At 38.9% G+C, this 21,965-nt stretch overlaps 1 protein-coding gene across 1 annotated transcript in view; it reads right to left on the minus strand.

Annotated features, from left to right (window-relative positions):
- OLA1 (Obg like ATPase 1) overlaps positions 1-21,619 on the minus strand; it is a 182,730-nt gene extending 161,111 nt beyond the window's left edge. The window contains exons 1-3 of the mRNA XM_046017985.1: positions 21,454-21,619; positions 20,076-20,176; positions 532-675 (exon numbers count right to left, since the gene is read on the minus strand). Coding sequence (XP_045873941.1) covers positions 532-675; positions 20,076-20,176 — 245 coding nt within the window. The 5' untranslated portion in view covers positions 21,454-21,619. The remainder of the gene's footprint in view (positions 1-531; positions 676-20,075; positions 20,177-21,453) is intronic.
- Positions 21,620-21,965: the final 346 nt, after the last annotated feature.

The raw sequence follows: 21,965 nt of genomic DNA on the forward strand, positions 1-21,965 counted from the left end.
TGTTACAAAAACCTCAAACAATACAGACTACAATAAAGTAAAATTTTTTAAAATAATAAATAAATGAAAAGAAAGTAAAAATCACCTAAAATTTCCACCACCCAAGGATAACTGTCAAACAGTTTCATACATTTTCCTATGAATATACATGTACATATATAATTTTACATGCATGGAACGATATAAATACAGGCTACTGACTCCCTCTCCTTCATACTCCCTTGAAAAAACTAACTGCAAAGTTAACAGCCAGATGTATCCTTTCTCATCTTTCTCTACACTCTCTACATTACAATCGCCCATAACACATTAATTATGGAGAAAAAAACACTCTGTATGATTTTTCTTAAGTAAACTATGCCACACATGGGGCTCAAACTCACCAAGATCTGACCCAAGATCAGCAGAGGCATCTTCTACCAACTGAGTCACCCAGGCAACCCCCTATGTGATGTTAAATATGTCACTTACATATTTTTACTCAGTCTACATAAGGTCAACAAATAAACAATGGCATAAAGATTTTCTTACCTTGCTGGTTTGTGGTACTGGCAAAGAAAGTCAAACCTTTCATCTGGCACAGGTACTCTGCTCTCGTTAGGATCAATAGTGCAGAAGGGGAAGTTTTCTGCTGAAGCCTGACTATTGGTTAATACATTGAAGAAGGTAGATTTCCTAAAATAAACAAAAACAATTTCAATCAATTCTTAGGTTAACACTGAGAAAAACTTATCTCATTTTCATTTCAATGCTCAAAGAAGATCCACGATAATTTTAAAACCAATCTGGGAAGGGAAGGTGGAGAATAACAGAAATGAATTAAATTTACTAACAGAAACAAACTTTTTTACTAACGGAAAAGAATGAAATTTACAACAATACGGCTCATGATTTATAATCAGGTTATGTTCCTGTCTCAGTCTATTTGAAATTTGAAAAGCACTTTCCCGAAGAATCTTTGTTATAAGTAATAACTAGTTTCACACACACTATAAAAAGTATTTTACTCCTAAAGTACCTGGTAGTAGCAGTACCACTTCACCATATCTAAAATAATCTTCTTTAGCATAAATGTAGAGAGTTGTGCATCTAGTTAGGTCAATCACTTCCCAAGCATGCTGAATTGGGAAACAGATGCCAATTATCTAATAGGAAAAGGGAAGCTGGAGCTCAGACTCCCTACTAATTGTTAATAATACAGATTACTGTTAAATCTAGAGTCATGAACTGTGAATTATGAAAAATCAAAATGTGGGAACACCTGGGTGGCTCAGTTGGTTAAGCATCTGCCTTTGGCTCAGGTCATGATCCCAGGGTCCTGGGATCAAGTCCTGCATGGGCTCCTTGCTCAGCAGGGAACCTGTTTCTCCCTCTGCCTGCTGCTCCCCAACTAGTGCTCTCTCTCTGACAAATAAATAAATAAAAGCTTAAAAATTTATTAAAAGAAAATTCAAAGGTATAATAAATAAAATAAAAATCAAGGTATAATTATTAAGAAAAAATCTATTAATAATAAATTGTCAAGGCGCCTCAGTGGCTCAGTAGGTTAAGCATCTACCTTCAGCTCAGGTCATAATCCTAGGGTCCTGGGATGGAGCCGAGTCTAGCTTCCTGTTCAGCACAGAGTCTGCTTCTCCCTCTCCTCCCTACTTGTGCTCTATTTCTCTCGCTATCTTTGTCTCTATCAGTCTTGACTGTTACCTTTTGTTCATAACTCTCTTATAAGGGTCTCACAGATTTTTTGTTTTGTTTTGTTTTGTTTTTTAAAGGGGTTACTTCTTTGGTTAAGAGTTCAATCAGATGAGCTAACTGTAGTAAGTGTAAATTTCTTCCTATGGGCTTAGGTTACATCTTAGTAGACATTTTTTTAAAAAGATTTTATTTATTTATTTGACAGAGAGAGACACAGAGAGAGGGAACACAAGCAGGGGGAGTGGGAGAGGGAGAAGCAGGCTTCCCGCCTCTGTCTCTATCTCTCAAATAAATATTTAAAATAATAATAGTAATAATAATAATAAATTGTTGTTAATGTTCTAATTATCTGATTCTTATCAGGTAATACATGCTCAGAGAATACCAACTCATATTAACACTAGCTACACTTCTTTTCTTTTTTTTCTCTTTTTTTTTAAGTAGGCTCCACACTAAGTATGGAACCCACTGCAGGGCTTGAACTGACAACCTTGAGATCAAGACCTGAGCTGAGCTCAAGAGTCGGATGCTTAACCAACTGAGCCACCCAGGCACCAGCAGCTAAATTTCTAAAATATGATTATTACAGTGCCAAAAGTCATAAAGTAAAATCCAAAACAAAATGGGATTTTTAAAGGTTTGTTGATCTATTCTGTACTATTTTCCAATTCCGTCATTAATATAGACAGCAGAGAATTCACGATAGTGAATTTTCTTGCTCCAGAAATAGAACTATGCACACATGTGGACATAAAATGAAAATTACTGTTACATATTCTTTTTTTTTTCCACCTTTACATATTCTTTTTAAACTGGAGGAACTGAGGAAGTAGCTAAGGATTATGTGGGAATTATAAAGGTGGTACTTGCTAACTCTAGCTCGACTTAATTATGTAAAATGTCTGCATATGAACCAAATTTGATAATAAAAGAAAATTCAAAAAAGTGCAGTGGTTATGTCAGGATGGTGGGATTATGAATAATTATTATTCTCCCTTTTCAAAGATTTTATTTATTTGTCAGAGAGAGACAGAGAAAGAGCTCAAGAGAGTGTGTTCACAAGCAGGGGGAGTAGCAGAGGGAAAGAAAGAAGTAGGCTCCCTGCTGAGCAAAGAGCCCATGCGGAATGGATTGGCTGCAGGATGTAGGATAGGTGACTGGATCCTAGAACCCTGGGATCATGACGGGAGCTAAAGGTAGCCACTTAACTGACTGAGCCATCCAGGTGTCCCTCTCTCTTTTTCAGACAACTTTTTAAGATAAAAATGTCTATTAAGGCCATCTGGGTGGCTTAGTCATTAAGCGACTACCTTCAGCTCAGGTCATGATCCCAGGGTCCTAGGATAGAGGCCCACACTGGGCTCCCTGCTAGGTGGGAAGCCTGCTTCTCTCCCACTCCCCCTGCTTGTGTTCCCTCTCTCTGTGTCTCTCTCTGTCAAATAAATAAATAAAATCTTTTTTAAAAAAATGTCTATTAAGATGTAACCTAAGCCCATAGGAAGAAATTTACACTTACTACAGTTAGCTCATCTGATTGAACTCTTAACCAAAGAAGTAACCCCTTTAAAAAACAAAACAAAACAAAACAAAAAATCTGTGAGACCCTTATAAGAGAGTTATGAACAAAAGGTAACAGTCAAGGCTTATTTAAATACTACTGGTGAGAAGTATATTTTGGCAACAAGACAGCTTTAACTTGTACCTGCCTATAGTATTTTAAATATTATTCTCATATCACATTGAGATTAAACATTTTTGAATAAAGAAGAAATGTTTACTAAAATAGCCACTTAAATCATTACTGGTTACTTAGAGCACCACTGGCCAAATCAGGAGCCTTTAAATTAGTAAGAACGTAAAGACATGCATTACCAGCCCTCTTTCCAGACCTGGTGTAAGGACCAGTATTTTTTTTTTTAATTTTTTATTTATTTTTTATTTTTTTATAAACATATAATGTATTTTTATCCCCAGGGGTACAGGTCTGTGAATCGCCAGGTTTACACAAAGGACCAGTATTTTGAAACTATCTCACATGTTGATGTTAAGTCATGTTTTAGACCAAGAGGCTAGTTTCAGACTCAGCCAACAATCCACTAAGTAATACTGACTGTTGTAGAATTTATATTGGCAATTTCTGTGAGTCTGATAAGAATCCCAGAACTGGGGCGCCTGGGTGGCTCAGTGGGTTAAAGCCTCTGCCTTCGGCTCGGGTCATGATCCCAGGGTCCTGGGATCGAGCCCCACATCGGGCTCTCTGCTCCGTGGGGAGCCTGCTTCCTCCTCTCTCTCTGCCTGCCTCTCTGCCTACTTGTGATTTCTCTGTCAAATAAATAAATAAAATATTAAAAAAAAAAAAAAAAAAAGAATCCCAGAACTGGAGGAATGAAAATTACAAAGAAATCACTACTTTTTTTTTTTAAGATTTTATTTTAAAGTAAACTGTACACTCAATGTGGGGCTCAAACTCACAGCACTGAGATCAAGAGTTGTATGCTCTTTCGACTAGGCCAGTCAGGTGCCTCGAAATCATTACTTTCTGTAAAGCTAGCTTTTAATTTCAATCTTGTTATAATAAATGTCACAGCACTTAATTTAAAATAATCTGTATATTTATAAAGTTCTTCTGTGTATTTATAAAGTTCTAGTCTACCTACTTCCAAAAAGATTCTGAAGCTCAATACAATTTTTAAAATTAATACATATAAGGCAGATGATTTTTTAAAAAAAAGAACTCACATTAAGATTATGATCTTTAAAAAAAAAGATTATGATCTTTAAATACCATGTCCATTAACAATAACCAGGACAGGCACCTGGGTGGCTTAGTCAGTTAAGAATCTGCCTTCAGCTCAGGTCATGATCTCAGGGTTCTGGGACCCAGCTCTGCATCAGGCTCCCTGCTCAGCAAGAAACCTGCTTCTCCCTCTCCCTCTTCCTGCCTCAACTCATGCTCTCTCTCACTATCTCTCTCTTTCTCTCTCTCTCTAATAAATGAACAAAAAATAAAATAAAATAAAATAACCAGGACTTCTTGGAGAAATGGCTGGTTCCAAGTCTGGGACTAGAAATATGCAAGGTAAGTCTCAATTTTTCCCACAGAAAAGAAGGAAGCTATTAAAGATCAGAAAGTCTTATCAAAAGGACTCTGAAGCCAACTTGAATAGCTAAAAATAGATCAATCTGGGCCTCAATAATAGCTATGATAACTGTAACAAATCAATAACTTTATATCCTTGAGTTGTCAATAATCCTCAATAAAACAAAACCAAAAGAAGCCCTCTCTGGCCACCTTTTGAGGATGGTAGGATGACTGATTCTTTTAAAGATTAAGTAAAGCACTTATTTCCTATATGAACTGTACTTTTACAGTAATAAAGAGTTGATTAAGAAGAGATTATCTTATGGACATATTCTAGCCAATAAATGAGGAAAAAATAAGAAACTCAGAAAACTACCATTTTGCAACCCCCAAGAAATTAATGGAGCTGGGTAATGATCACCAATGACAGTTAATACTGCAAAAAGAAAAATAAAATAAAAAACATAGTGCCTCTTAGCAGAAGAAAAGAAGTATATACAACATCTTTCAAGTATTAACATAAAAATTATCTGATCAAAAATTATCTGATACTAGGGATGCCTAGGTGGCTCAGTGGGTTAAAGCCTCTGCTTTCCGCTCAGGTCATGATCCCAGGGTCCTGGGATCGAGACCTGCATCTGAGCCTCTGCTCAGCAGGGAGCCTGCTTCCTTCTCTCTCTCTGCCTGCCTCTCCACCTATTTGTGATCTCTGTCAAATAAATAAATAAAAATCTTTAAAAAAAAATTATCTAGGGGCACCTGGGTGTCTCAGTGGGTTAAAGCCTCTGCCTTCAGCTCAGGTCATGATCCCAGGGTCCTGGGATCAAGCCCCACCTTGGGCTCTCTGCTCAGAGGGAAGTCTGCTTCTCTTCTTCTCTCTCTGCCTATTTGTGACCTCTGTCTGTCAAATAAATAAATAAAAATCTTAAAAAAAAAAAATTATCTAATACTAATCCAAACAAACTTTTGGCTATTACTACCACTTCATAGGAAATATGGAGGAAAGAAGAATATATTAAAGAACACCACAGAGAAGCAATCAACAGAATTCAGACTTTGGAAAATTCTATATGACAAACAACCAGATTTCTTCAATAAGTCAATTGGGAGAAGGCAGAAATTCTGTTTCTGGGTGAGATGCACACTCACAACAGACTAGAATTCTCACCCAGAACTAGAAAAACCATGTAAATGCAGAATACAGAAAACATCTGTTTGAAGGGGTTAGAAATCTGCAAATGTATGGGGGGTTTGGGGGGTAGGAAGGGAGGGAGACAAACCATGAGAGACTCTTATCTCACAAAACAAACTGAGGGGTGGGGGGGTGGGTAGGGAGAGGGTGGTGGGGTTATGGACATTGGGGAGGGTACCTGTACCCCTGGGGCTAATAATACATTAAATGTTTATTAAAAAAATTTTTTTTAATTAAAAAAAAAAGAAATCTGGAAATGGAAAAAAATCTTAAAGAAGTGATCTGACCACTTTCACCCTGAGAACATTTGCCCATTCAGGACAGAGGAAGGAGGCCAAGAATCTAGGCTTTACACTCATGGAAAGCTGATGCTGAAGGGCAGAGAACCCAGCAAAGCCCCCAGAGGAGTCTTGGATCTCAAGAACATGACTAGTTTTCACCTGAGAATATTTCTCCCCTGAAAGAAAACCACAAAATTTGCTGAAACAAATGGTGACATAAATTGACCCACTCCCCTATACCTTACTTCCCTCCACACAAAAAAATAAATTGGTTGCCAGAATAACCCATCAGTCCTTATTGATCTAAAATTTAACTAATTTATACCTGTAATGAAAATATTACAAAGTAATGTTACAAAAAAGTACTTAAAGTAAAATGTAAATGTATTAATTAAACAATTAATTTTTAATTAATTGTTTAATTAATTTTAATTTTAATTAAACAATTAAACAAACACACATAGGACACTTGCACCTTTTTGGGGGGACAATTATATTTTTTAATATTGTAGTTTAAAAATTGCTCATTGTTATTATTATAGTCATAGTAATTATAACATAAAAAGGCCAGTGAGGATTTATGGGCTTGTTTTCAAATTTATGGCTATCATGAAGATAGTATTTTTGACTGCCTACCTTAATGAAAATGTTTTATACTAAAGGAAAAATGTTATCCCTTAAAACAGAGAAAAACACAGTAAAAGCCCCATTATCTCTTAGGCTGAAAAAAATCTTACATACAGCCAAACTAAACTTGGAAGACAATCTCCATTTACACAAAATGTCTCATCTTGGCCATGGATTTTAAATTTCATAAAATCCAAGTCGTGTGTACCTTTCAAGAGTTGTAAGTACAATAAAGTAAAATGAAATAAGGAACAAGAAAAGGAAAAACGTCTAAGGATTATTACTATAGGCTTCAGTGGCAAGTTAAGACATTTGATCTACTCAAATCTATTAAAGGAAAACCTTGTGAATTTGAAAGTTTTGGCTTACATCTAGACTGTGAAAGCCCATAAGGCTTTTTGCGAATGAGGATTTTATACACATACACACACAGAAACACAGACATATTAAGGTTATTATTAAAACTTCAAAATAGGAGGGCACCTGGGTGGCTCAGTTGGTTAAGTTTCTGCATTCGGCTCAGTCATGATCCCAGCATCCTGAGATCCAGCCTCACACCTAGCTCCTTGCTCAGCAGGGAGCCTGCTTCTCCCTCTCCCTCTGCCTGCCTTTTCCCGCTACTTGTGCTCTCTCTCTCTCTGTTAAATAAAATTTTAAAAATCTTTAAAAAGAAAAAAAGCTTCAAAATAGGAGAAGGACTCAAAATTGTAAGAATTTTTCTTATGCAAGAATGGGCTTACATAAATATTATTTCAACAATGATCTCACTACAAAGAAAAAAGTGACTAGACTTAATGACTGCCCCCTCCATTTAGGATCTATTATCTATTTTTTTTTCAAATATTTTTGAAATTACATACTTTACTGTAATAAGTAAACCTTATTGAAAAGATGTTTTATCTAAAACCTTATGCAAAGTCACAACATGTATTGGGAAGTCAGGATGCCAATGCAAATTCCCACAGCATTCTGAATTAACCATTTATAAAACAAACATCTGAAACATGGAAAAAAATAGAATGTCCCTTCACTAAACTGTTAAAAATAAAAGTATCTATCTGTTAGATAAAAGAAATAAACAGGGATAACAGAAATGAATATCAATGTGTGTATACATGGGTTAGTATAACCACATATATTTCCTAACTCTATCAGGTGAGAGAGCCTAAAAGCAATTAATACTCCAGTATCAAAAATCATACCTAGAGTCAGATATTAGTTTCTAAATACCACTCTCCAATAGAAACCAGGGCCCCCTGGAAACAAGGCTGGGACAGGAAAAAAATAGTAGCCTAAAATATCTTACAGTGTCGTAGAGGAAGTGCTTTAAAAAAAAAACAAAGAGAGGTGCCTGGGTGGCTCAGTCGGTTAGACATCTGCCTTCGGTTCAGGTCATGATCCTGGGGTCCTGGGATCAAGCCCCACAAGGGGCTCCTTGCTCAGCTGAGAGCTTGCTTCTCCCTCTGCCTGCCTCTCCCCCTGCTTGGGCTCTCTCCCTCTATCTCTGACAAATAGATAAATAAGATCTAGGAAGAAAGAGAGAAAGAAAGAAAGGAAGAAAGAAAGAAAGAAAACATAAGGGGTGCCCAGGTGGTTCAGTGGGTTAAGCATCTGCCTTTGGCTCAGGTCATGATCCTGGAGTTCAGGGCTCAAGCTCCCTGCTGGACTCCCTACTCAGCGGGGAGTCTGCTTCTGCCTCTCTCTCTGTCCCTCCTCCCGCCCCCCAAGCATACTCTCTCTCTCAAATAAATAAATTAAAATCTTTTTAAAAAATTATTGTTTATTTGAGAGAGAGCGAACACATCCATGCGTGAGGGGAGAGTGGTGGAGGGAGACAGCGAGAATCCCCAAGTGGACTCGACACTGAGTATGGAGCCCAACATGTGGTTCAATCCAACAACCGTGAGATCATGACCTGAGCAGAAATCAAGAGTTGGTGCTGAACCAACTGAGCCACCCAGATGCCCCAGTCAGGGAAACTTTAAAAAGAAACAGGATATTTGAATAGCCTCAAATTATCTTTCCCTTATAATATTAACTAATTACTGTGGATGGTTTTAACAAATGTCCACAAATTTTTTGATACTCCTTCCTTCTGGAGGTGGAACTTCATTCCCTGATTCTTGAGTAATAAGTTGTGTTGATATCATACACCCCTTAATATGATGCTATGAGGATACATCACCTCCATGGTATTCTTCCCAAAAGTCCATGCATGATTTCTGGTATCAAAACATATTACAAAGCTACAGTAATAAAAAGTGTGGAACTAACATAAAGACAGACACAGAGACCAGTGGAATAGAACAGAGAGTTCAGAAATAAACCCTCACATATATAGGTGAATGATCTTCAACAAGAGAGCCAAGACCAGAAAATGGGGTAAAGACTACATCTTCAACAAATGGTGTTGAGAAAGCTGGACAGCCATATGCAAAAGGATAAAGTTGGATCCTTACATTACAGCATATACAAAAATTAACTCAAAATGGATTAAGGATCTAAATGTAGGACCTAAAACTCTAGGTCTAGAAGAAAACATAAGAAGGAAACAATAGAGTGAAAAGACAACCTACAAAATGGGAGAAAATAATTGCAAATCATATGTCCAATAAGGGATTAATATCCAAATATTAGGATAAAAAACTCCTATAACTCAACAACAAAAGTAACCTTTAAAAGTTACACACCTGGACAAATGACCTGCATAAACATTTCTCTAAAGAAGATAAACAAATGGCCAATAAGCAACTGAAAAGATACTCAAGGGGCGCCTGGGTGGCTCAGTGGGTTAAAGCCTCTGCCTTCGGCTCAGGTCATGATCCCAGGGTCCTGGGATCGAGCCCCGCATCGGGCTCTCTGCTCGGTGGGGAGCCTGCTTCCTCCTCTCTCTCTCTGCCTGCCTCTCTGCCTACTTGTAATTTCTGTCTTTCAAATAAATAAATAATCTTTAAAAGTCCTGATTTTAGAGAAAAGATACTCAACATCACTAATTATCAGGGAAATGCAAATCCATAGCACAATAAGATATCACTTCACACCCATTAGGACGGTTACCATTGAAAAACAGAAAATAACAAGCGTTGGGCAGGATGTAGAGAAACTAGAACTCTGACACATTACTGATGGAATATAAAATGGTACAGCCACCATGGAAAACAGTAAGGAAGTTTCTCAAAACTCTAAAAGTAGAATATCATATGATTAAAAAACTCCATTTCAGGGTATTTTTACAAAATTAAAAATAGGATCTCAAAGAGATATTTATAATCCATATTTGTTGCAGCATCATTCACAATAGCCAAGAGGTGGAAGCAACCCAAATGTCTATCAACAGTTGTATGGATAAAGAAAATGTGGTATATACACATAACTGTATACTACTTGGCCTTCAAAAGGGAAATCCTGTCACATACTAAAACACAGATAAACTTTGAGAACATTTTCCCCATGCTCAGTGCTGAGTGAAATAAACCAGGACAAATACTGTATGACTCCACTTACATGGGATACTGACTCCTGTCAAAGTCATGTAAACAGAAAGGAGAATGGTGGTTGACAGGGGCTAGGAAGAGGGAAAAACAGAAAATTGTTCAATGGGTACAGAGTTCCAGATCTGCAAGATGAAAAAGTTCTAGAGATGTATTACCTAACAATGAGAATACAGTTAATACTACTCAACTGTACCTTAAGAATATTTAAAGGGTAACTTTTATATAGTGTTTCATAATTTTTTTAAAAGTTCACAGCAGGAAAAAAACATTAAATCTGAATTGACATTACACAAAATACCTACATCCATACATTTCAAAAATAAAATTTTCCATGACCTTTAAAAGATGTGTACTAGAAAAAATGACATTAGTGGGAAACTTGGTGAAAGCCAAATAAAGTCTACAATTAATAGTAAATAAGTAAATAAGCAAAAAATAAATCTATCTGAAATTATGTTGTAACACAACAACAGAGATCAGAATTCTGAATAAAGAAAAAAACACTGAAAATTAAAAGATTTAAGAAAAAGCCATCTATCAAGTACTTTTAAGGAACCTAATTACTGCTGAAATAATAACAGGAAAGACTGAAAAGGAGAGCAGACCTGTCATCCAAAAGATTATTCAAAACACGTTAAAAAGAGAAAGCAAATAATTCCCAAATCACAAATTTCCATGAAAGAGCAGGCACACTGGAACACTGACAAGCATACAGTAAGACTGAAGTTCATTTAAAATGGTACTGGGGAGTTTTGCTTTCCCTTCTACTATGGGATTGCCCTCTTGCCGTAAAGAGCTATAAAACTAGACGAAACATATGAAATAACAATTTTCAGACATAGGACAGTATGTAGCACAGCCCTGTGTTCCCTAAGAGAACAACAAATGAACTAAGCTCTACAACTGCCCCAGCTTACTGCCTAAAAGTGCTTTCAAAGCCATAGAACAGGGAGGGAGAACCAACAGAACCTGGCAGTCATACCATGTTAAAGAGACGGAGATGAGAGTTCGAGGAGGCCAAACCAGCTAGAATTTACAGGGCAGTGTAATGGAAAGGAAGGAGCTGCACAAAGGGAGGACTCTGGAGATCAGCAAAAGGTGTCCTCAAGACTATGGCTAAGTGGGCACCTGGGTGGCTCAGTGGGTTAAGCCGCTGCCTTCGGCTCGGGTCATGATCTCAGGGTCCTGGGATCGAGTCCCGCGTCGGGCTCTCTGCTCGGCGGGGAGCCTGCTTCCCTCTCTCTCTCTCTGCCTGCCTCTCTGCCTACTTGTGATCTCTGTCAAATAAATAAATAAAATCTTTAAAAAAAAAAAAAAGACTATGGCTAAATAATGATTTGTACATGAGTAAATTCAGTCTCCAAAAGGCCAGGAGGGAAAAAAAAAAAAACACTCAAAAGAAACAGAGTGAACAATCTCAGGCTCACACACAGAGCTTGGAATAGTTCATACCAGCCAGAGTAGAGAGATCATAAAATATAACGGAATTTGGGTAGAGGCCTCAAAAGAGTCGAATCTTATATATGGACAAAAACTATTTTGAATTCATCATAAGGAAACATAATAGGAAACCTCAAAATAATCAAAATGATACACAAATAACTAAATGCCAGAACAAAGTCCAACGCTCTTTAAAGGGATACTATAAAATGCAGCACTCAACATAAAATCCAATGTCTGGAATCCCATAAAAATTACAAGGCATGCAAAGAAGCAGGTAAATATGGACCAAAATCAGGATAAAAGTCAATAAATACCAATAAATCAGGTTATGATACAGAAAACAGAATTAGCAGATAAAACCCTAAAGTAAGTGTTATAAATCTCTTTAGAACTTTCTTAAGGACATAAAGGGAAATATAAAGACAATGAGGAGTGAAATGAAAGCTATAAAAACTATGCAGACAGAACTATTGTACGAAAAATACAACATCTGAAATAAAATGATATTGAAAAACACACTGAATATGATTAGCTGCAGATTAGACACTGCAGAAAAAAAGATCAATGAACATGAAGTCAGAGCAAAAGAAACGATCAAATGAAGCACAGTGGAAAAAAAGAAAAGATTGGAGGAAAAAAAACAGAGCCTCAGTGGAATACTGTCTAGATAACTAGCACACTTAAAATATAGTCCCAAAAGGAGAGAAAGGGGGAGGAGGGATGGAAGCATTTGAAGAAATACTGGCCAAATATTTTACAAATTTAATGAATATCATAAACTCACAAACCTAAAATCTCAACAAACACCAAGCAAAAGAGGCATAAGGAAAACCATACCAAAGCATACAATAATCAAATTGCTGAATGCCCAGTAGTAGAGAAAATTTTAAAAGCAACTAAAGAAAATAACAAGACTTTATGTACAGAAAAACTAAGATTAAGAATGACAACAGTATTCTCATTGGAAAGCTAGAAGAAAATGGAAGATAACTTCAAAATGCCTAAAGAAAAACTGTCCATGGAATCCTCCCCAGTGAAAATCTTTAAAAAATGAATGTATAATAGCCACATGAAAAGGTGCTCAACATTATTAGGCATCAAGGAAATGCAATTCAAAACCACAATAAAATACACTTCACACCTTGGCTGTAACAAAAAAGATAATAACAAGTATTGGTGGGAATGTGGAGAAACTGGAACTCACATCCACTGCTGATGGGAATATAAAATGGCACAGCCGCTTTGGATAACAGTTCTGCAGTTCCTCAAATAATTAAACATAGATTCACCATACATGCCAGAAATTTCACTGCTAAGTGTACAAGAGAGATGGATACACAAAATTTTGGGTATACAAACTGATGTATTTTATGTATTCCAAGGCTAGAGCAGAGAAAATACAAATAGCCTAGAACATACTGTGGTACAAATAAGTAGAAAGTACTCAGAATATAGAGAATATACCAAAGGAATATGAATGAACAGGAAGCCTCCTGATGGCCAAATATGGGCAATTTGAACAACAAAATAAGTAATAATAGTAACAGATTATAACCAACAGAATAAACTAAGAATCCATTCCTGATCTAAACAAATTATAATCAAACACATGAAAAATGTGGTTTTTTTCTTTCTTTTCTTAAGATTTTATTTATTTAACAGAGCATAAGCGGGCGGAGCAGCAAAGGGAGAGGGAGAAGCAGACAAGCCTCTGACAGGGGTGTGGGGCTCGATCCCAGGACCCTCACAACCTGAGCCAAAAGCAGATGCCCAACCGACGGAGACACCCAGATGTCCTGGTGAACTATTTTTTTTTTTTTAAGATTTTATTTATTTATCTATTTGTCAGAGAGAGAGAGAGAGAGCGAGCACACATGCTAGCGAGCGCATTCACACAAGCAGGCAGAGTGGCAGGCAGAGGTGGAGAGAGAAGCAGGCTCCCTGCCAAGCAAGGAACCCAAAGAAGGACTTGATCCTAGGACCCCTGAGCCGAAGGCAGTGGCTTAACCGATTGAGCCACCCAGGCTTCCCCCTGGGGAGCTATTTTTCACAATAGAATTCTAGCCAATAGAATTCTATTATTCCTTCTATAAATTGTTCCCACTATAAACGTAAAAGGAAAAATGGAAACTTTAAAATCACCTTTTGGTAAACACCACAATAACTATTTCAAGCAAGAATCATTAATACATGCCAAAATTTGGGGCAAATATATGAGAAAATACTATTTACAGAACTTCAAAGTATCTTCCACAAGATATTTATTAATTGCAATGGGAAATATAGTAACCCTTTCAGGGAAGAAATTTGTCAGACACCTCCTCAGACAATTGACCGAAGTTAACATCACTAGCAATGAGACAAATCAACACCATATGCTTCCTGACAAGATGTACTGGTAAGTACATGTCACTTCTGTACCCTAAAATGCATAACCTAAACTTAATCAAAAGAAAACATTTGACAGGGTGCTTGGGTGGCTCAGTGGATTAAGTCTCTGCCTTCCGCTCAGGTCATGATCTCAGGGTCCTCGGATCGAGGCCCACATCAGGCTCTCTGCTAAGCAGGAAGCCTCCTTCCTCCTCTCTCTCTGCCCGCCTCTCTGCCTACTTGTGATCTCTTTCTCGGTCAAATAAATAAATAAGCTCTTTTAAAAAAGAAAAAAGGGATTTGACAAGCCCATCTCACAGAGTTATAGCAACCAGAAGAGCTATCCCATCACACAGTAAAGTTGGGAATATCAAAATACAGTTTCTCAAACAAAGGCAATTACAATGGAACAAAGATAGCCTTTTTAAGACACAGTGCTGGAACAAGTGGCCATCCACATTGAATAAACAAAAACAAAAAAAATCTAGCTATAGATTTTATACCCTTACACCCTTCAAAAACAACTGAAAATGGATCACAGACCTAAACATAAAAAGCAAAACTACAAAACTTCTAAAAAATAGGAGAAAACCTAGATGACTTTGGGCATGGTGATGACTTTGCAGATATCACACCAAAGGTTTGAGCCATAAATAGACAAGCTGGACTTCACTGAAACTAAAAACTTCTTTTTTTTTTTTTTTTTTAAGATTTTATTCATTTATTTAAGAGTGAGAGAGAGAGCATGAGCAGGAGGAAGGGCAAAGAGAGAGAGACAAGTAGACTACCCACTGAGCACGGAGCCAGATGCAGGGCTGGATCCCAGGACCCCGAGATCATGACCCAAGACAAAGGCAGACACTTAACGAACCCAGCCACCCAGGTGCCCCTGAAATTAAAAACTTCCGCTCTGTGAAAGACAATGTCAAGAAAATGAGAGGACAAGCCACAAACTGGGAGAAAATATTTGCAAAAGACATATCTGATAAAAAACCATTATCCCAAATATACAAAGAACCCTTAAAACTCCACAGTATGAAAACAAACAGGGGCATCTGGCTGGCTCACTCGGTTAAGCATCTGCCTTCAGCTCAGGTCATAATCCCAGGGTCATGGGGCTCCCTGCTCTGCGAGGAGCCTGCTTCTCCCTCTTTCCCCCTCCCCTCTTGCTCTCTCTCTCAATTAAATAAACAAAATCTTTAAAAAAAAATGACTTTTAAAAACAGATCAAAGATTTTAATAAATACCTCACCAAGAAGATATACAGATGGCAAACAGGCACATGAAAGATGCTTCATATTATATGTCATCAGGGAAATGCAAATTAAAATAACAATGGGATACCAATATATACCTATCAGAATCCAAAATCTGGAACAGTGACAACACCAAATGCTGGTTGAGGATGTGGAGCAACAGAAACTCTCATTTACTGCTGGGGAAAAATCAAAATGATAGAACCACTTCAGAAGTTTCTTATAAAAATAAACATATTCTTGGGGCGCATGGGTGGCTCAGCGGGTTAAAGCCTCTGCCTTCGGCTCAGGTCATGATCCCAGGGTCCTGGGATCGAGCCCCGCACCGGGCTCTCTGCTTGGCTGGGAGCCTGCTTCCTCCTCTCTCTCTCTCTGCCTGCCTCTCTGCCTACTTGTAATCTCTATCTGTCAAAAAAATAAATCTTAAAAATAAATAAATAAATAAACATATTCTTACCATATAATTCAGCAATTGTGCTCCTTGGTATTTACCAAAGGAGCTGAAAACTTATGTCCACACAAAAACCTGCACATGGATGTTTATAGCAGGATTACCCAAAACTGTCAAAACTCAGAAGCAATCCAAATATCCTTCAGTTAGTGAATGGATAAACTATGGCAAATCCAGAAATGGAATATTATTCACCACTAAAAAGAAATAAACTTTCAAGCCATGAAAAACCATCGGGAAACTTCAGTGCACATTACTAAGTGAAAGAAGCCAATCTGAAAAGGCTACATACTATAAGATTCCAACTATAAGACATTCTGGAAAAGGCAAAATTAAGGAGAGAGTGAAAAGATTAATGGTTGGCGGGAGGGTAGGTAAATAGGCAAAGCACAGAGCATTTTTAGGGCAATGTGAAATTACTCTGTACCATACTATAACCATAGATACATGTCAATATGCCTTTGTCTAAACCCATGTAAGGTACAATAACAAGATTGACAAGATTGTACTCTATGGACTTTGATAACACTGTGTAGATGCAGGTTCAACTGTAACACTCTGGTGGGACAATGTTGATAATAGGGGAAGGCTGTGCATGTGTGAGGACAGGGGTATGTAAGAAATCCCTCTGGTGGGGGGATAGGGTAACTGGATGATGGACATTAAGGAGGGCACCTGATATGATGAGCACGCAGTGTTATATGCAACTGATGAATTATTGAACACTACATCTGAAACTAATGATATGCTATATGTTAGCTAATTGAATTTAAATTTAAAAAAATTTTTTTTTAATTTCTCTGCCTTCCCCTTAATCCGCAGTGAACCTAAAACTGTTCTAAAACAAAATCTTTGAAAAAAAAGAAAAAAGGGTAGTTTCTGGGGCATCTCGGTGGCTCAGTCAGTTAAGTATCTGACTCTTGATTTTCACTTAGGCTCGGGGTCCAGAAACAGACTCCACGATCAACAGGGAATTTGCTTGGATTCTCTCCCTCCGCTCCTCTCTCTCTCTCTCTCTCCCCTCCCCCCAAAATAAAAAAACCTTTAAAAAAAAAAAAGGACATTTCCCCCAAAAGCCTTTAGCCTCACAGCCACAATAACATAATAATACACTGATCCAAGAGGAGTTAATTTATAAAGGGTCAGTGAGGTTAAAAAAAAAAAAAAAGTAGGGGTGCCTGGGTGCTCAGTCAGTTAAGTGGCTGCCTTCAGCACAGGTCATGAACTTATGGTCCTGGGATCAAGCCCTTCATTGGGCACTCTGCTCAGTCAACAATGAATGAGTCTGCTTCTCCCTCTCCCTCTGTGATCTCATTTTCTTTGTCTCAAAAAATAAATAAATAAAATCTTTAAAAAGAAGAAAAAAGGCAAAACAAATCTAGAAACCAAATCTTCATATTCTTGGGTTTGGTATTGTTTCTACTTCATTAAAAGAAGCCATTAAAAGATGTGTCCTTATCATTAAGCCTACACCCTACATCAAGGGGGGGACAACTATCCCATTCATAAATAATTTCTGAGGGCCTAATAAATTCCTAATAAATTCTAAGTGTTAGGGGCACCTAGGGTACATGGGTGGCACCTGGGTTAAGCACGTAACTCTTGATTTTGGCTCAGGTCATGATCTCGATGTCCTGGAATCCAGCCCTGTATTGGGCTCCCTGCTCAGCAGAAAGTCTGCTTGAGGATTCTCTCTCTCTCTCTGCCCCTTTACTGGCTAGCATAAATAAATAAATAAATCTTTTAAAAAAATTCTAAGTGCTAGAAATAGAACAATAAACAAGAATAATACAATCCTTCCCTTCAAGAAATTTAAATTCTAATTGGCGGGGGGGGGGGGCTGCTAAAGAACTGAATAAATTAGATAACACATACAAAGCAGTTGGAATAGTAACTGTCATATAGTGTTTAAAAAATATCAGCTAGGAGCACCTGGGTGGCTCAGTGGGTTAAAGCCTCTGCCTTCGGCTCAGGTCATGATCCCAGGGTCCTGGGATCGAGCCCCGCATCAGGCTCTCTGCTCAGCAGGGAGCCTGCTTTCCTTCCTCTCTCTCTGGCTGCCTCTCTGCCTACCTGTGATCTCTGTCTGTCAAATAAATAAATAAAATCTTTAAAAAAAAAATCAGCTATTTTAGCCATACACGTTGCCTTTTTTAGCCTATTTAGCCATACACATTTTTGAGTAATCAGCCTAATATAAGAAAAAGAAAATCTTATTTGTCCAAATCTCTAAAAATCAAGACATTCTTTAGATGGTTTTTATATCAAATGTCCTTATTTTTGATTAGCAGGCCATCTTTTAAAGAACCTCCCCCGTACCCAATCTATCCCTTGTAGACCTATCCAGAGGTAATATGTCCAGTCAGATCTCCGTACACAGAAATGTGAATCACTGGAGAGGCTGCAGGGGATAAGAAATGCTCAGTTCATATGGCTAAGCTCCATAAGGACCCATCTCTATCAGCGTTATCCTGGATCCTGTCCTTCCTAAGGTCTGCTGTTCAGGTTGTCCTTTAGTTCTGTCCTTCCAATAATTTTCTTTTTCATGTTTTAAAACAGCCAGAAGTTGTATATCTTACAAAGAGCCATATCTGATACAGTTAAGTAATGTAAGATCACTCTACAAAAAGGAGTGTTCACAAACACAATTGCCAAAAATCAAACTAAACAGTATTAAAATGAGAAAATTTTACTATTTATAAAGTATACCTCACTAAAACAGGTGGGGGAGGGGGGAAGGTGGTAGTGGGATGGCTATTTAATTTAAAAGCAAAAATAGCACAATTATACTAGATAATATATTTTCAGGTTATTTTCATATACACTGATTATATTGCGTTCTACAGCTAAAATGTTCATATAAGAAACACTTCTTAAGTTGTCTCAGTTTAAGTAGTCCCATTTAAAGTCAGGCTGCATTGACTGCAGTAATTTTAAATAAGAGATGTTACTATCTAAAAACTGTCTTACTAGTGAAATAAAGCTCACAACATAATGATCATATCTTGCTTTCAATTTTATTGACAACACCCTACAGTACTTTGCTTAATTATTTGTTTTGCTTACATTTCCACTCTCTATTTAGTCTTACTTTACAAGCAGCCTATATCACAGCAGGAAACCCCTTCAAAATGCAAACCTCTCCAGCTCCAGGAAAGACTGAAATTAGGACAGCCACACTTGCTCATGTTTTACATCACAAGAATTTAAGGAATGTCAAATTTGGCCATCCAATGCCTCATTCACTAAAAAATCTCTAGGACAGGGACTTCAAGGAGCACATGAAAAAAATGGTTTCCTAAATGGTTATCCTACTTGCCACCAATCGAAAAGCCTAAAGCACATGCCAAAATGTATTCATTCACCTTAGTAAATCCATAATGGATCTGTTACCATTAGTATACCCTAATCACTTTCGAGACATTTTATATTTAAAGGTTAGTAAAATGTATTAAAATAAAAGGACAAATAATGAAAAAAGTAGACTAAACATCCAAATTGCACATGTGTAGGTTATATGCTGAACTCGACCTATATTTCCTACCACTGCCTTTATTTGCAAATAAATTATTCATTTTAATTTTAAACATTACAGAACTCAAAGTTTTGCTCTGGTAACTTTCAGATTTAACTACTTTATTACAGATATCCTTTTATCTAGCAACTTCCAATATCAAACTCAAAATTGTTAGTTCCTTCTCCAGTAAAAATTAAACCATCTGATCCCTGATCTCCCAAGAATCTAATCAACTTTATACTGGGGCTTTTAGAACTAATTCCTAAAGTATTCTACTACCGTCAGCCTAGATAGGTACGCCACATAGCCAGCGAGCATAAAAAAAAATTCAAATTTAAATTACTCCAATTCCGCTTAAATTCAAAACTGAGTATCTCCCTATAGTGTCTCAAGCAAACAGAGCTGATCTGGTTCAGCTTAATGTTTCAGTTCTCACTGCTTCTTCCTCTAGTTTAGCAAAGCAAAAGAAATAATTCAAGTTTCAACACAGTATCTGTGTAGAAAACCAAAAATAAAATATGTCCAAATGAAAACCTTGTTTTACAACATTAATATTCCAGCTTCCCAGCTTCTTTTCTTCCAAGTTTTAATTACCACATGAGTTCCTTTCCTACAACAAGACCCAGAATATTTAAAAGACAAAAAAAAGTAATGCCCAACATTCACCTACCCAACATTTGGCAATCCAACAATACCAATTTTCAAGGAGGTTCCAAATCTTCCAATGATTGGGGGTGGTTTAATTCCATCACCTCCCTTTTTGGGGGGCATCTGAAATGTCAAAACATACATATAAACAAAATTTTTTATACTCCCCATTAACCAAAAACACATTTCATCACACAAAATATATTACTGAGTAACAAACTGAGAGTAAAGCATACTGTACATACCAATCCAAAACCAACACGGAGCTAAATCCAGTTTTTCAACAAAAAATGTAAAAAGTTCTATAAATAGATCTGATTCTGAAAGCTGTCAAGGCAGTCACTCCTAAGAAGTCCTGGAAAGATTAATCTAAAAATATGTGGCACCATAAATCAAAAGAAACTTAAAATTTAGCTGCCAATCTTCCATCCATACTGTTCACAAAACACTTTCTTCCTTAATCTGATACATGGTTACAAGACTGAAAGCATTCAGAAGCAGGAGCACAGATAAGAGTCAGAGTATCCATGCTAGTACTACCAGCAACCAAGTCACCTCCCCCAAACCATTCCTCTTATCTGGAACCTGTTCTCTCCCATCTTCCCCACAAGCACCATTCTCACACGAATGAACACACACCAGTATCAGGGTCTTTCCGACCAAGTCTCTTCCACCTTTGGCACTGTACGCAGGACTAGCAACCTCCAGAATCTACCTCCAGTTATTTACAGCCGTAAATGAATCCACTAACTCTTTTTATTTCCAAATTGAAACTTTCCAGGTCCTTGCTAACCTGGCTCCAAATTCCTCCGTGCAGTATTAATCCCACTTTCCTACTGCAAGCTGAACTCCCGAGGACTGCTAACCTCATGTTTTATGAACTGGGAACTAAAACTGTCCCTGCCTTCTGGCGCCTGCTGAACCTCCAGCGGCCACGCTGAGGCCCTGCTCAAGAACTGATATTCCAGCCTTCTGATCCCTGACCCCTAGTGCCAGGGCTCTCCCTTCTCGGGGTCTTAACTCACACCTGCTCCCAGCCAAAGGCCAGGGCCCCGAAGCATGAGCAGAACCTCTCCTGCCCTCTGGCCTCCTACCGAGGGGTGGCCCGGCAGCCCTGCCAGAGCGGACCTCTACCCTTCATCTCCCCCCGTGGACTGGGCCACTGGTCGTCCCGGCCTCTGCAGAAGGTTTCCCCCAGAACGTGCCGGGCTAAAGCGTGGGCCGCTCGCAGGACGCGCGGCCTAGTCCAAGAGCGCCTCATTCATCCACACACCCCATGCCGCCGCTGCCCTCGCCCATCCCGGCCACCTGGCCCTGGCCTCACACCGGACTCCGGGCCATGGGCTGGGGCGCCGGAGACGAGGCTGGGAGCGCGCCCCCGGGCTCCCGGAGGGACTCACCGTGCTCAGGCCGGGCGATGACACGGGGTCCCAACAGCAGCGGGAGACGGGTCCTGCCGGCAAACGGGAGGCGGGGAGGAAGGAGGAGAAAGCACAGGCCCAGCCCCTCCGCCGAGCAGGACGCACGACGGCGGCGGAGGCGGTGGCTGCGGCGGCGGCGGAACGGGCGGGCCGGGCGCCCGGCGGCACCTGCGCGCAGAGCGCGCGCCCCGCCCCGCCCCTCACTCCCGCCCTCCCCGTCCATTGGTCCGACCAGACAGGAGGCGGGAGCAAGGTGGGAGGAGCGGGTGGCGAGGGAGCGGGCGGGAGGGGGAGCCGGAGCGGGAGCCAGTCTCGCTGACTGCCTCCCCTACTCGCACACACGCAGCTCTGTGCCCGCTGTGCTGGCACCAGGAAGGCGCGTCTTCCGCTCAGTCAGCACGTGGAGCTCCTCCGCACCGGCTCTTCGCTTCCCTCCCGGAGCCGCCCCGCGTTGCCGCACGCGCTCTCTCGTTGGCCTGGAGTCCCACATA

This window comes from Meles meles, chromosome 9 (assembly GCF_922984935.1).
Source record: "Meles meles chromosome 9, mMelMel3.1 paternal haplotype, whole genome shotgun sequence".
NCBI lineage: Eukaryota > Metazoa > Chordata > Mammalia > Carnivora > Mustelidae > Meles > Meles meles.